The sequence below is a fragment of the Panthera leo genome, chromosome B2, assembly GCF_018350215.1.
Source record: "Panthera leo isolate Ple1 chromosome B2, P.leo_Ple1_pat1.1, whole genome shotgun sequence".
Lineage (NCBI taxonomy): Eukaryota > Metazoa > Chordata > Mammalia > Carnivora > Felidae > Panthera > Panthera leo.
Window position 1 is genome coordinate 31,046,789 of NC_056683.1, and position 17,038 is coordinate 31,063,826.

At 34.6% G+C, this 17,038-nt stretch overlaps 1 protein-coding gene and 1 long non-coding RNA gene across 30 annotated transcripts in view; one reads left to right on the forward strand and one right to left on the reverse strand.

Annotated features, from left to right (window-relative positions):
- TSBP1 (testis expressed basic protein 1) overlaps window positions 1-17,038 on the reverse strand; it is a 219,772-nt gene that overhangs the window by 146,542 nt on the left and 56,192 nt on the right. For all 29 annotated transcript variants that reach the window (XM_042938383.1, XM_042938378.1, XM_042938375.1 and 26 more), the window contains one exon: window positions 10,864-10,884. In XM_042938383.1, coding sequence (XP_042794317.1) covers window positions 10,864-10,884 — 21 coding nt within the window. The remainder of the gene's footprint in view (window positions 1-10,863; window positions 10,885-17,038) is intronic.
- Window positions 1-17,038, forward strand: part of LOC122219743 — a 94,485-nt gene that overhangs the window by 46,210 nt on the left and 31,237 nt on the right. The gene's annotated exons all lie outside the window — the stretch shown is intronic.

Below are 17,038 nucleotides of genomic sequence, written 5' to 3' on the forward strand. Positions count from 1 at the left end.
AGTATTAATTCTTCCAGTCCATGAACATAGGATATTTTTTCATTTGTATCTGTTTGGATTTCTTTCAGCTAAATCCTGTAGTTTTCACTTCCTTGGTTAAATTTATTCCTAGGTATTTTATTGTTTTTGATGTGTTGTGAATGGGATAGTTTTTTTTATTACTTTTAGATATTTCATTATTTGTGTGTAGAAATAATGCATGCTGATTTCATATCTTGCAGCTTTACTGAAATGGTTGATTAGTTCCAACAGTTTTTGGCTTTAGTCTTTGGGATTTTCTATATATTAAATCATATCATCTGCAAATGGTGACAGTATTACTTGTTCCTTTGCAGTTTGGATGCCTTTATTTCTTTGGCCTAATTGATCTAGCCACAGCTTCTAGTACTATTATTGAATGAGAATGGTGAGAGTAGGCATCATTGTCTTGTTTCTGATCTTAGAGGAAAAGCTTCAAGTTTTTCACTGTTCAGTATAATCTTAGCTGTGGATTTGTCATATGTAGCCTTCATTATGTTGAGGTATATTCTTTGTATATCCAATTTGTGCAGTGTTTTTATCATGAAAGGAAGTTGTGTTTTGTCAAGTGCTTTTTCTGCATGTATTGAGATGATCATGTGATTTTTATCTTTCTATGAAAGTGATGTATTAAATTTATTGATTTATGTGTATGGAATCAGACATGCATTCCACATAAAATCTCACTTCGTCATGGTATATAATCATTTTAGTGTGTTCTTAAATTCAATTTGCTAATATTTTGTTTAGAATTTTTGCATGTATATTTATTAGGGATATTGATGATCTTTTCTTGTAGTAGTGTTACCTGGCTTTGTTATGAGGGTAATGCTGGTCTCATAGAATGGTCCAAAGTGTTCCTTCCTCTTCAAATTTTGGGAAGAGTTTGTGAGGGATTGGCATTGATTCTTTAAATATTTGGTAGAATTTACTGGTGAAACCATCTGGTCGTGGTTTTCTGTGTTGTGAGGTTTTTGATGCCTGATTCAGTCTCTGTACTTGTCATTAGTCTGTTCAGATTTTTTTTTCTTCGTATTTCTTTCCATGCTTCTAGGATTTTTTTTTCATTTTTTTTTAGATTATATCATTTGTTGGCATATAGTAGTCTCTTATGATCCTATATATTTCAATAGTATTCATTGTAATGTCTCCTGTTTAATTTTTAGTTTTATTTTTTTGAGTTTTTTTTCTTAATCTAGCTAAAGGTTTGTCAATTTTTTTTAATGTTTATTTATTTTTCAGAGAGAAAGACAGTGTGAGTGGGGAAGGGGCAGAGAGGGAGGGAGACACAGAATCTGAAGTGGGCTCCAGGCTCTGAGCTATCAGCACAGAGCCTGATGCAGGGCTTGAACTCATGCATGGTGAGATCATGACCTGAGCTAAAGTCAGATGCTTAACTGAATGAGCCACTTAGGTGCCCCTGGTTTGTCAATTTTTTTAACCTTTTCAAAAAACCATCTCTTAGTTTTGTTGGTGGTATGTTTTTCTGTTCTCTATTTCATTTATTTCCACTCTGATCTTTATTATTTTCTTCCTTCTGCTAAGTTTGGGCTTAATTAGTTCTTTTTCTAGTTTTTTGTGGTATAAAGTTAGTTTGTTTATTTGAGGTCTTTCTAATTTCTTAATATATGCATTTATTCTATAATTTTTTTCTCAGAACTGCTTTTGCCATATCCCATAAGTTTTGACATGTTTTCAGATAATTTTTTAAATTTCCCCTTTGACTTCTTCTTCAACCTGTTGGTAGTTCAGAAGTGAATTTAGTTTCCAGAGTTGTAGATTTTACAGCTTTCCTTTTATTGTTGATTTCTGGTTTCATACCATTTATATCAGAAAACATTGTTGGTTATTATTTCAGTCTTCCAAAATTTGCCAAGATTTATTTTGTGAGAATGTTCCATGAGCAGTTGTGAAGACTGTGTATTCTGCTTTTGTTGGATAGAATATTCGATATATTTTTTCTAAATCTGTTTAATCTAAAGTAGGGTTCAATTTCAGTGTTTTCTTGTTGATTTCTTTTTGCATGATCTATCCATTGCTGACAGTGGGGTATTGAAATACCCTACTTTTGTGGTATTGTTGTCTATTTTTCCCTTCAGATCTGCTAGTATTTGCTTAATATATTTAGGCACTTCAGTGTTGGCAGTGTATATATTTAAGATTGTTATATTTTCTTGATGTATTGACCCCTTTGTCATTATATAATGACTTTATTTGTCTTTGTTACTGTTTTGGGTTTAAAGTCTCTTTTGTGTGATATAAACATAGCTATTTCCATTTTCTTTTGGTTACCATTTGCATGGAATATCTCTTTCCAACTCTTCAATTTGAGCCTATGTGTGTCTTTAGAGCAGAAACGAGTCTCCTGTGGACAACATATGGTTGGGTTTAGTTTTTGTATCTATTTAGCCACTCTATGCCTTTTGATTGGTGAATTTGATCCATTTACATTTAGAGCGATTATTGACATGTAAGGACTTACTGCCATCTTATTGTTTTTGTTTGTTTTTTTGTTTTTGTTTTTGTATCTCCATTGTTTTTTTCCACCTGTTTCTGCTTACTTTTGTAAACTGGTGATTTACAATGGTGACATGCTCAATCTCTTCTTTTTTATTTTTTGTAAATCTCTAGACTTTTGCTTTGTGGTTACCATGAGGCTTACATAAAGCATCTCATAGATACAATAATCCACTTTATACTAATGACAACTTATTTTCATTTGCCTATAAAGGCTTTATTCTGTTCTGTTATATTTTTGATGTCACAATTTAGGTCTTTCTACTAACAAATTCATTAACAAATTGAAGTAGCTTAGTTATTTTTAATACATTTTTCCTTTAACCTTTACATTATAGTTAAGTGCTTAACACACCATTCTAATATAGCATTACCATCTTTTAATTCTGTTTATTTCTCACCTTTCCCAGGGTGTTGTGTACTTTCATATGTTTTTATGTTGCTATTTAGTGTCTTTTCACTTCAGATGAAGGACTCCTTTCAGTATTTCTTGCAAGGCAGATCTAGTGCTGGGAAGTCCTTCAGCTTTTGTTTTTCTAGAAGAGCCTTTATTTCGCCATCATGTCTGAAAAATAACTTTGCCAGGTAAAATATTCTTGGCTGGCAATTTTTAACTTTCAATATTTTGAATAGATCATTTCATTCTATCCTGGCCTATAGAGTTTCTGCCAAGAAATCTGCTGATAGCCTAATGGGGGTAACTTTTTTTCCACTCTCTGCCTGACTTTAAGATTCTTTTTTTTATCATTGATTTTGACAGTTCCACTGTCATGTGTCTTGGAGGTCTTTTTGCTTTGAGGTAATAGGTGTTCTGTTAGCTTTGTGGACTTGTATGTCCAGTTCCTTCTCAAGGTTTGGAAGTTCTCAGTTAATATTTCTTTAAATAAACTCTGTATTTCCTTCTCCTTCTCTTCTCCTTTATTTTCTTGTAACTAAAATATTTCTCTATTCCTGTTCTCCAAGTCATCTATTCCTTCTTCCATCTGGTCTGCCCTGTTACTTAAGCTCTGTTGCATCTTCATTTCACTTATGAATTCTTCAGCTTTAGAATTTGTTTTTTAAAAATAATTTCAATTCCTTAGGTAAAGAATTCATTCTCTTCAATAATTTTATTTATGAATTTAGTGAATTGCCTTTCTGAGTTTTCTTGTAACTCATTGAATTTCATCATAACAGCTATTTTGAATTCTTTTATCAGCTAAAACACAATATTCCATGCCTTACAGTTTGTTTGCTAGAGAATTATCATTTTTTAAAATGATACCTATTTCCTTGATTTTTCATAGTATTTGACAATGTGTGTTTTTGTGTTCACATTTGAAGTAGCAGACACCTTCTTTAGTTAAGAATTTATGGTAACTTTGTTTCTTGCAATTCAGGGGTCAGGCAATTAGAAAATCTTTCTTTTGTATTCCAGAAGGTGGTGTTTCTCCTCAGGGCTGCACTTGGCAGCACATACAAAGAACTGTCAACAGAGTGGGAGGAGCTGTGATTAGCACCTGGGGCCTCATGGGGAAGGTGGGTGGGTGGGAATGGACAGGGATAGATACTTTGGAGGGTGCCTGCTGCTAGCCCAGTAGGGGGATCCTTAGTGAGGCAAGACACTACCAGCAGTCCATGGGCAGACCTCCTGCTTAAATCTAAAAGCAGAGAGCAGGAAATGCATTCTTTCAAGTGCCCTGTGATATTTCCCCAGTCATAGAGGTCCTTCCTCTAGGTGCAGCCCACACAACTGGAGTAGCCAGATGGTCAGTCACTACTTTTGCTTTCCATCTCCTGTGCAGAAGTTGCTTCTGATACTATTGAAAGCCCAGTGCCTTGCAGACACCCTAGGGAGTGGGGCCAGTTTGGTGATTTCCTCCATTTCCCATGCCTTGTCTCTATCCCACTATGATGGTGTGCTAGATTCCCTGGTGAGGTAAAATTGACCTCAAAAAATTCTCTATTGGCTGTGGGTATCTGCCCAGTTTTGTATTCTCCTGGTTCCCTTATTCTTGAGTGTGGGGAGTGATGGTGGGGCAGGCTCATGTACTCTTTTGGATCCGCTGTCCCCACTGAGGTCCTATCTGCCCACTTTTGGAGGTACAGATGGGTAGAAACTCCTGGATATTATTACACTGTCCAGAGGAAGTTCAGGTTCATTGTGGATGTCTAATTAGTTGTAAATCTAAGGGGAAGGGAAAAAGGAATAACTGACCTGATGCAGATGTCACTGTGATTAGCTACTTTAATTGCCTTTACTTTTTTTTTTTTAAGTTTATTTCTTTTGAGAGAGGGAGAGAGCAAGAATGAACAGGGGAGGGGCAGAGAGAGAGGGAAAGAGAATCCCAAGCAAGCTTCACACTGATGGTGCAGAACCCTACACGGGGCTTGTACTCACAACCATGATATCATGCCCTGAGCCAAAATCAAGAGTCAGACACTTAACCTACTGAGCCACCCAGGTGCCCCAAATTGCCTTTACTTTTAATTAATCATTAGCAATTTTGTCTAGAGTTGCACAATTAAAATTTATAAAATAGGGGATGCACTAATGGTCTTGCTTAGATGATGAATGGTGACACTATTTATGAAATCGTTAAGGTACTTTTTTGCCAGGTACTGATATGTGTGTGTATCTCTTATGTTCATGTTACTTGGTTACATCTAATATTAGAGAGCACAAAGTAATTTAAAAAAAAGCATAACATTGTGAGAAACAGAAACCCCAAGATTATGTTTATCAGGGATAAAAGTATGTATTTAAACTCAAGGATCTGGGGTTGCCAAGGTATAACCCATGGAACAAATCCAGCTCGCTACCTGTTTTTGTATGTCTTATGGGTTAAGGATGGATCTACATTTTTAAATGGTTGCAAAAATAAGAATGGTATTTTGTGACATGAGAAAATTATATGAAATCCAAGTTTCATTGTCTACAAATAATGTTCTATTGTGACACATCCATGTTTTTTCTTTTACATATTGTCTATGACTACTTATGTGCTATGGCAGCAGAGTTGAGTAGTTATGACAGAAACTTTATGGCTTGCAAGGCTTAAAATATTTATTATCTGTCCCTCTACAGAAAAGTTTGCCCATCTCTGCCCTAAAAGAAACTAAAGTATTAGAAATAGATTAGGAACTTACTACGAGGTACTTAAGGCATTTCTGAAAGTCGAAACAAGAAGGTATATTAATGGTAGTGTTTTTGGATTAGAAACACAGTTCTGTATTCCCATTTCCCTAATTCTTTGTTCTAAGTACCATTCAAGACTCCTAGCAGGATACAGTGCTTTAGTAGGACAGCAGATCCCTCAGTATGATGTAAGAACCTGCTACTACTCACTACCTTTATGACTCTCATTGTGATCCAAGTTACTTTCATCTCTCTGATTGCTTTGATTTCACCCTTGCCTTCCAGTGAGTCCCAATATAGCAGCCACAGGGATCCTTTTAAGATTCATGTCACCCCTCTGATTATGATTCACTTATAACTTTTCATCTTTCTTGATTTACAGTCAAAGCCATTACAGCACCTCTCAGAAGAAAATACTGGAAGATCTGTTCCCTATAACTCACTAATAGCTTATCTTCATTGTATTATTTTATTCTATACCAGCCACCCTTGCTTTCTTGCTATCCCTCAAATAGTCTAAAAACATTCCTACTCCAGACTGGTTTACTCCTTGTCCTCTCTGCCTAAATTATTCTCCACTCAGATATCCACATGGCTGATCCTCTCACTTCTTTCATGTTCTATATAGTAGTTTTATCAATTGCTGAGAATGGGGTATTGAATTTCCCAGCTATAACTGAGTTTTTTCTCTTTCTCTTTTCAGTTCTATCAGTTTTTCTTCCATATATTTTGAAGCTGTCTTGTTTTGTGCATACACATTTGGGATTTCTAGGTCTTCGTGTTGGATTTTTTAAAATCATTATGTAATATCCCTTCTTGTTTCTGGTAAATTTTTACTCTGAGGTCTACTTTATGTGATATTAATATAGCTACTCCTGCTTTTAAAAAAATTAATGCTTCCATTGTATACATTTTCTGTCATTTTCTCTTTATTGTAAAATTTGGAGTTTCTTACAGATAGCATATAGCTGGGTCATTTTTAAATTTTGATTTATTTTATTAAATTTTAAAATTTTATTTATTTTACTTATTTTTAGAAGTTTTAATGTAATGTAAGTGCCTTAATCCCCAAGTGCCCTCCTTAATCTCCATTACCTATATAACCAGTGCCCCCACCCACTTCTCCTCTGGTAAGCATCGGTTTGTTCTCTATAGTTAAGAATGTATTTTGGGGGCACCTGGGTACCTCAGTCGGTTGAGCATCTGACTTCAGCTCAGGTCATGATCTCACGGTTTGTGAGTTCCAGCCCCACGTTGGGCTCATTAGCTGTTAGCCTGTCAGTGCAGAGCTTCCTTTGGATCTTCTGTCCCTCTCTCTCTCTCTGCCCCTGCCCTGCATGCGCTCTCTTAAACATAAGTAAATATTTTTTAAAAATAATCTGTTTTTTGGTTTGCCTCTGTCTCTTTTTTTTGTCCCTTTGCTCATTTGTTTTGTTTCTTAAATTCTGCATATCAGTGAAATCGTATGGTATTTGTCTTTCTGTGACTTATTTCATTTAGCATAATACACTAGCTGCATCCATGTCCTTGCAAATAGCAAGATTTCATTCTTTTTTATGGTTGAGTAATATTCCAGTGTGTGTGTGTGTGTGTGTGTGTGTGTGTGTGTGTAAACATACATATCTTCTTTATCCATTCATTCATCAATTGATGGTTACTTGGGCTGTTTCCATAATTATAGTGTTACTATAAACATAGAGGTGCATATATCCACTTGAATTAGTGTCTCTGTATCCTTTGAATAAATACCCAGTAGTGTGATTGCTGGATTGTAGGGTAGTTCTGTTTTTAACTGTTTTTAATTTAAAGTTAATTTTTAACTTTAACATACAGTTTTCCAGAGTGGCTGCACCAGTTTGCATTCCCACCAACAGTGCAAGAGGGTTCCCCTTTCTCCACATCTTTGCCAACGTCTGTTGTTTCTTGTGTTGTTGATTATAGCCATTCTGACAGGTGTGAGGTGATACCTCATTGTGATTTTGATTTGCATTCCCCTGATGATGAGTGATGTTGACCATCTTTTCATGTGTCTGTTGGCCATCTGTATGTCTTTGGAAAAATGTCTATGTCTTCTGTCCATTTTTTAATTGGATTATTCATTTTTTTGGGGGTTGAGTTGGGTCAGTGTTTTAAATCTGCTCTGATAATTTTTTAAAAGCGATTACTTTTTAAGAACACTTTTAGGTTAACAGCAATATTAAGAGGATGGTATAGAGATTTCCCATATGCCCCCTGCCCACATGCAATTGCACAGCCTGCCCATTATTGTCTCCCACTAGAGTGGTACATTTGTCACAATTAATCAACCTATATTGACACATAGTGATCATTCAAACTCTATAGTTTGCATTATGGTTTACTCTTGGTGTTGTACATTCTGTGTGTTTGCATAAATATATAGTAACATGTATACATCATTATAATATCATACAGAGTATTGTTACCGCCCTGAAAATAATCTGTGCTCTGCCTCTTTATCCATCCTTATTCCTCTACTCCACCTGGCAACCACTGATCTTTTTATTGTCCTAGTAGTTTTGCCTTTTCAGAATGTCATGTAATTGGAATCATATAGTATGTAGCTTTTTCAGATTGGCTTCTTTTACCTGGTAATATGCATTTAAGTTTTTGCTCTGTCTTTTCATTACTTGATAGCTCTTTTCTTTTTAGCACTGAATAACATTCCATTTTCCAGATGTACCACAGTTTATTTATCCATGTAGCTACTGAAGGACCTTTTGGTGCTTCCAAGTTTTTACCAACTATGAATAAAGTTGATGTCAACATCTGTGTGTAGGTTTCATGTGGTTATAGGTTTTCAGCTTCTTTGGGTAAATACCAAGAAGCATGGTTGCTGGATTGTTTGGTAACAGAAGTTTGTAATTTTTTTTTAAATTGTATTTTTTTTAAATTGTATTTTTAAAATTGTATCAGCATACAATGCTATTACAGAAACATTGATTGTATTCCCTGTGCTGTACCTTTTATCTCTGTGACTTATTCATTTCATAACTGGAAGACTATATCTCCCATACCCCTTTCACTCATTTTTTTCACCCCCCAGCCCCACTTCTCTCTAGCAACCATCAGTTTGTTCTCTGTATTTATAGGCCTGATTCTGCTTTTGTTTGTTTATTCATTTGTTCTGTTTTTTTAGAATCTCCATATAAGTGAAATAATATGGTATTTGTCTTCTTTGACTTACTTGACATTGTTATTTTTTAAAATTATGTACTCAACATAGTATCTTCTAGGTTTACCCGTGGTGTTGCACATGGCATGATCACATCCTTTTTGTGGCTGTATAATATTCTCTCTGTATATCACCTTTTTCTTGTTCATTTGTCTATTGATCGTCACTTAGGTTGCTTCTGTATCTTGACTATTGTAAATGATTCTGCGATAAACAGGGGTGCATATACCTTTTCAAGTTAATGTTTTGTTTCCTTTGGGTAGATTATTGGATCACATGATATTTCTTTTAATTTTTTGAGGAACCTCCATACTGTTTTTCACGGTTCAAAACAATTTACAATAGTGCAGCAGGATTTCTTTTTTTCCACATCCTCAACACTTGTTATTTCTTGTGGTTTTGATTTTAGCCATTCTGACAAGTGTAAGGTGATATCTCATTGTGGTTTTGATTTGTTTCCCTGATAATTAGTGGCATTGAACATCTTTTCATGTATCTGTTGGCCATCTGTATCTCTTCCTTAGAAAAATATTTAGTTAATTCTCTGCCCATTTTTAAATTAGATTGTCTGTCTCCAGAAGTTCTTAATTTTATTGAGTAACAGCTTATCAATTATTTCTTTCGTGAGTCATGCTTTTGGTATTATATCTGAAAAGCCATTACCCATACCCAAAGTTATCTGGCTTTTCTCTGATGTTATTTTCTAGGAGTGTTATAGTTTTAAGTTTTACATTTAGGTCTGTGATCCATTTTGAGGTAATTTTTTTGAAGCGTGTAAGGTATGGGAGAAGATATTTGTTTTCTTTAAGTGAATGTCCAGTTGTCCTAACATCATTTGTTGAAAATAATATCTTTGCTCCATAGTATTGCCTTTGCTTCTTTGTCAAAGTTAAGTTAACTATATTTATGTGGGACTGTTTCTGAGATGCCTGTTCTGTTCCACTGGTTTTTTTGTCTATGTGTTCAACAGTACCACGCTATCTGGATTACTGTAGCTTTATCAGGTAAATCTTGAGGGAGAGTAGTATCAGTCCTCCAACTTTGTTCTCCTTCAACATTGTATTGGCTGTTCTGGGTCTTTGGATTTTTCACATAAATTTTACAATCAGTTTGCCAATATCCAAAAAATATCTTGCTGGGATTTTGATGGCATTACACTGAATCTATAGATTAAGTTGTGAAGAATTGATATCGTGACAATATTGAGTCTTCCTATTCATGAACATGGAATAGCTATTTATTTGGTTTTTCTTTGGTTCTATTTATAAGAGTTTTGTTAGTCTTTGTTTTTTAATTGGTACATTTAGACCAATAGATTTGTGGGTTTTTTTGATGGAAACACAAATTTTTGTAGTTTGCCTGACTGGTATGAATGGCAAGTCCCAAAAGATTCTTTCAAGGAGAAGTCAGAAAAGGCTTTCGAAGTACTGCTCTTTACCCTTTTTCTCTGAACAGCAGTGGTGGTTCAGATTTAGGTACTTTATGAAGGAGAAGACAAAGAAAAAGCCTTTCTTTTTGTGTTCAACTCTATTCTAGTTAGTGTTTTCTTTGTTTCCATGTGCAGTCTGTCCTTCCTAAAACTCTCACTTACATTCATTATCTTCTCATTATATATTTTCCACTTTTTATCTTTTGAATTTTGTTTTGTGACCATAAAGTTTCAGATTGAAATATAAATTTCTTAGTGTGCTATTTCCATGGTCTTTCCTGTGATCTGACCCCAACATATTTTATGAACATTGTTTCCCTTTGTTCCTCTTCTGTAACTTAATAGTGTAACCAGGTTAACAACTTTTTTTCTTTGTTCTTGCCCTTCTCTGGGACTTTGTTATACCACCAATTACCCCCAAATTATTTGTAAATTAAAGGAATATTAGAAAGTATGGAGGAGAAGAGATGGAATATAATCTAACTTTCCAGGTTCAGAGTGGCCAGGTGTCAAAAGTATCAGTGTGAATAAAGCAACCCAGATGTTACAGAGGACCAGAGGAAACTGAGAAAGACAATTAGAACTTACCAGCTGATACTGGACCAATTACTAAAAAAGAAAATAAAATACATTATTAGTTTTTAAAATTATGTACTCAGTTCCTATTGAAAATCTACTTGGAATATTGGAAAAGGACTATTGGGAAACATTAAATCTTATATAAATATGCTATCCCTTATTAATTCAATATTAGCTACACTTTAATAATGTAAATAGGTAGAATTTTTTGGAAGACCTGTTTGGTGGATTATATGAGTAAAACTTAGTTTTTTTAATGAAATATATTTTTTAAACACCCTTAACCATGCCAAGGGTCACAGCCTTGAAGGAGACTGGTTACCAGTTAAAGGTTACTAAAGTTCCTTCTTCATCTTCTTCACTGTATTTCAACATTTTATCTCCCTTGCAAACCTCTATCACCATGTCAGCTTTCGTTGTATTCCGTTTTGCAGTATAGAAAGATTATTTTAACTATCAATTTAAAAACTTTTCTCATGATCATTCATCTCTGTTTTTTTTTCCTTTCTGATAATCTCTAGGGTTAAATCCAGATTCTAAATCCATTTTAAGAGGTGGCATGAGTCATAAATTCAGCAATGTTATAGGATATAAAAATCAATATGTAAAAATCTGTTGCATTTCTATTCACCAGTAATGAGGCAGCAGAAAAAGAAATCAAGGAATCAATCCCATTTGCAATTGCAACAAAATAATAAGATACCGAGAAATAAACCTAACAAAAGAGGTAAAATCAGATCTGTACTCTGAAAACTATAGAACGCTTATGAAAGAAATTGAAGACAAAGAAATGGAAAAACTTTCCATGCTCATGGATTGGAAGAACAAACATTGTTAAAATGTCTATATCACCCAAAGCAACCTACACATTTAATGCAATCCCTAACAAAAACCATCAGCAGTTTTTGCAGAGCTAGAACAAACAATCCAAAAATTTATGGAACCACAAAAGACCCTGAATAGCCAAAGCAGTCCTGAAAAAGGAAAACAAAACTGGAGGCATCGCAATTCCAGGTTTCAAACTTTATTATAAAGCTGTAGTCATCAAGACAGTATGATACTGGCACAAAAGCAGACCTATATAGTTCAATGGAACAGAATAGATAACCCAGAAATGGACCCACAATTATGTGGCCAACTCATCTTTGACAAAGCAGGAAAGTTTATCCAATGGAAAAAGAAACAGGCTCTTCAACAAATGGCATTGGGAAAACTGGACAGCAACATGCAGAAGAATGAGATTGGACCATTCTCTTATACCATACACAAAAATAAATTCAAAATGGATGAAAGACCTAAATGTGAGACAGGAAACCATCAAAATCTTAGAGGAGAACAAAAACAGCACCCTGTCTGAACTCAAGCAGAGCAACTTTTTACTGGACATGTTGCTGAAGGCAAGGGAAACAAAAGCAAACATGGAACTATTGGGACTTCATCAAGTTAAAATGCTTCTGCACAGCAAAGGAAACAATAAAACTAAAAAGCAGCCTACAGAATAGAAGATATTTGCAAACCACATATCTGATAAAGGGTTAGTATCCAAAATCTCTAAAGACCTTCTCAAACTCAACACCCAAAAACCAGACAATCTAGTTAAGAAATAGGTAGAAGAAATGAATAGACACTTTTCTAAAGACGACATACAAATGGCCATCAAGACACATGAAAAGATGCTCAACATGACTTATCATCAGGGAAATACAAATCAAAACCACAATGAGATACCACCTCACACCTGTCAGATTGGTTAAAATTAACAATACAGGAAACAACAGGTGTTTGCAAGATGCAGAGAAAGGGGAACCCTCTTGCACTGCTGGTGGGAATACAAACTAGTGCAGCTACTTTGGAGAATAGTATGGAGGTTCCTCAAAAACCTAAAAATACAGCTACCGTACAATCCAGCAATTGCAATATTAGGTATTTATCCAAAGGATACAAAAATACATATTAAAAGAGGTACATGCTCCCCAATATTTATAGCAGCATTATCAATAATAGCCAAACTCTGGAGAGAGCCCAAATGTCCATCAACTGATGAACGGATAAAGAAGATGTGGCATGTATGTACAATGGAGTATTACTCAGCCATCCAAAAGAATGAATTCTTGCCATTTGTAACAACGTGGATGGAACTTGAATGTATTATGCTAAGCAAACTAAGTCAATCAGAGACAAATGCCATATGATTTCATTCATATGTGGAATTTAAGAAACAAAACAGTTGTGGGAAGTAGGGGGTGGGGAAGAAAAGTGAGGGAAACAAACCACAAGAGACTTAACAATAGAGAAAAAACTGAGGGTGGAAGGGGGCTGGAGGATGGAAGGAGGCGGGTGGGGCATGGGCTTAGATGGGTGATGGGTACTAAGAAGGGCACATGTGATGAGCACTGGGTGTTGAATTCTACTCCTGAAACCAATATTGCAGTCTACATTAACTAACTAAAATTTAAATTAAGAAAAAACAGAAGTAGAATGAGTTAGACAGTAAGAAGTAGACAGTAAGAAGTAGACAGTAAAAAGTAGAATGAGTTAGACAGTAAGTGTAGAATAGGATACAGTAAGGATTATAACTATTATCATAAGTGAGAAATCCCCAAAGCTTCAATTTCCTGATCCTCTTTAACAGTCCTAAATCTTTCAAGGTAATTATCTTTAGTGTCAGCAAAATGGAGTCGAGTTTAGCTGCTCTTCATTATCAGTTTTTATGCGAATTTAAAACTCTACAAGAGCTAGCAATGATTATTTAGATTTCACTCATTTATTTCTTTCCTGTTTCGATCTCTTATCTCATAATGTCTTTGTTCTGTTCTTCACTTTCCATAATATTATTATTCTAGGTCCATCTTTTATTTACTGATTCCTTGTCATACTTAAAAAATACCTGAAGTAAAGTCTTACTATTTTAGGAAATTTGTTCTATTTTTTAAATAAGTCCATATAATATCTGTCCTCCTTATCCTTTGGATCAGTAGATTTTTCACTTAAAATCAGTAATTTTAGGAAATGCAGAAAAATCTGACAGCAAAGAGAAGATGGAAAAGTATGCCACTTAAGTTTGCATTAACAGAAGCAATTTCAGCCCATGACGGCATGAAACCTGAACCCTGTGGGAGTCCAAAGGATGCTAGACTTGCCAAGCAGCAGTATTGGTGGGTTTGGGGAAAAAACTAATCAACCTAACACAAAATTTAAGCTCACCAAAATTCAGTAACTAATCATATTCTTTATAGCAGATGAGGAAAAGAATTCCTGAAACTGTCCTCCTTCCTAAGAAGGAAGCTGCCAAGAAATACAGTAAATCCGCTCTTCCATTGTTTTGTTCGGTAGCTTTAGGCCAAAGGGCAAAGCTGGAGGCGTCAGTATATCCCCAACTTTGTATAAACTGCAGCAGAGTGGTGGGGGATGGCATGCAGTAACTATTATTGTTATGCTATTAGGAGTTATTAATAGATATTAGTTTCCAGTTAGTATCAAATATTAATTTTGTATAATGATAAGCATTACTTATGAGTTTTAAGCTAATAGTGACTGTAAAGACTGTTACAATAAATTAAAAATTTATTCTTTGCTTATAGGTCATTTAGAAAAGAGTTGAAATACAGTCATTAGATAAAAATGGCTGGCTTTTTTTGAGGTGGAGGGAATATGGAAAGCTGCTGAGAGATAGGCAGCTGGTGAGTTTATACAGAAAGTTTTATCCAAGTCAAAGTCATACCTCCACCTAGTGTCTTGAACAGAATTTGTCTTAATTCTAGTGCTCTTAAAAATAGTAAGAATGGGCAAATGTTATATAATCTGATAAAAATACCCAGCTCTTTCACAATACTTAAAGTGATTGCACTAGCTTATTTCAACTTTGAGGCTCTTTATGACTCCCAAATAAAGGGCTAAAACTACTAGAGGTACTTCACAATCCTCCATCAAACACATAAAAATATACAGCATAGGGAACATAGTCAATGATATTGTGACAGATGGTAGCATAATGTGTAGAGTTTTCCAATCACCGTGTTGTATACTTGAAACTAATGTAACATTGTGTGTCAATGTACCTTAATAGAGAAAAAAAAATAGGTCCTCTTTGGAAAGATTAATAAAAAAACCTTAATAAATAATACTTAAATAATAGTATAAATAAATAATAGATAAAATAAGAAAATAATAATAAATAAAAAGTTGATAATTTAGAAAAAAACCTTATAGGTCCTCTTTGGAAGGATTATTTTAGAAGAGTAACATGGGGCGCCCGGGTGGCTCAGTCGGTTAAGCGTCCGACTTCAGCTCAGGTCATGATCTCATGGCTCATGAGTTTGAGCCCCTCGTAGGACTCTGGTGCTAACAGCTCAGAGCCTGGAGCCTGCTTGGGATTCTGTGTCTCCCTTTCTCTCTGCCCCTCCCACGCCTGCACTCTGTCTCTCTCTTTCTCTCTCAAAAATGGATAAACATTAAACAATTTTTTTCAAAAAGTAATATAGTCTCTCTGCCTAATTGAGTGAAGTCATCATCCTTCAGTAACTAGAGCATAAAAACTTTAAGTCTATTTTAGGTGATATAGATAAGGATAGGGAAATATACACAATTCTTAGGAGATTGGGAAAAAATTCCACATTCGTGGGTGAGTTTTGAAAAAGTGTTTCTCTTGAAAATCATCCACTGAAAATATGCTAAAGTAGACACTTTGAAGCACTAGTAGGAGGAAGGAATCAGGTGTTGCCACATTTGAACTTAGCTTTCGACTTTCATGCCCTTTCTCTTTTGGCTGAGAGAAGATACTAGAGATAACACAAATTAAAGCTTTAGAGAAATTAAATAATTCACCCAAAGCACATATCTGGTTAAATGTTTTAGCTGGGATTTGAACCTAGGTCCATCTGATTACCTGATTAACCATTGCAGTATATTACCTTAGCATTTTTTTTTACAGATTAATATCATGCAAATAATTTTTTTTAAAAATAATTTTTACAAATTAATATCATGCAAAACCCCCCAAATAATATCATGCAAATGGTTTTATTCCATATTTAGAATTATTCCTTAGAGCATCTCTCTTGAAATGGAATTATGAGTTTAAGGGATACTGTATTTCATTGTACCTTGCAACATACTGAAAGTTTGCTTTCTAAAAGGTTACAGAAATTTAAATGGGGTCAGTGGTGTATGATGAATGTATAATTTTTCCCAAAGCATTGCTGTCATTGCTTATCATATTTAAAATTTTCTTTTTATTAGCTGAGAAATACTACCTCAGTGTTTTGATATTCATCTATCTATCTATCTATCTAAACATTGGGCATACTATAGTTTCTAAATTCATCCGTAACTTAAAGAAGTACTACATAATGGGGATATAAAGGGGGTTGAGAATGTGAATGTGAAATCCTTTACTTAAAGGAAATTTTTCTAAAGGACACTGGAATTAAGAAATAGGTGAATGATCACTTACCAATAGGTATTGGAGTAACTGGCAGAATAATATGAAACAAAAATATACTAACAGAGTTTTTGGATCAAGAATATAGTTTCCTTTTTTTCTTTTCCCAAGATATTAGCAAATAGATGTTTGGAAGACGGCCAACCCCCCCAGTAAAAACATCCGTAATGAAATAAGAAGGATTAGTATTTCTTTTGTGGTACAGGAATAGTTTCATTCTCATGTAACTGGCTTTCTTATATTTCATTTTAGTAGAAAGGCAGAGTAGGCTAGAATACATGTCCTTAGGTCATTCTTTTTCTTTATCGCCTCGTATGGAGGATTTAAATCCCACAGAGAACTGTTAAATTGTAAATTTGAATGCTAATTATTGTTACTCTTTTTCCTTTTTACACCTAAGATATCTTCCTGATTTTTCCTCTGTCCCTTGTTGGTATTTCCACATTTGTGATATTCCATCTTATGTATCTTTCCTTTTATTTGTTATTAAAAGCTATTTGAAATTGGTTTTAGAAAACAAAATTTGTTTCTTTTATAGTCCCTTAGTTAAATGTTTATTCTTTCTATTGAGTAATAACCTAGTAGGTTGCCAAGAGGGAGAGGAAATATTTATAAACACAAGAATTGAATGGAAATGGTCAGAGTTAGAAAAAATTTTCTCCTTATTTTGGGAACTCATCTTGTACCAGATTTAGGAAGAGAAACAGAACTTATTGATAGGTACTGCTACATATGCTAAAATCC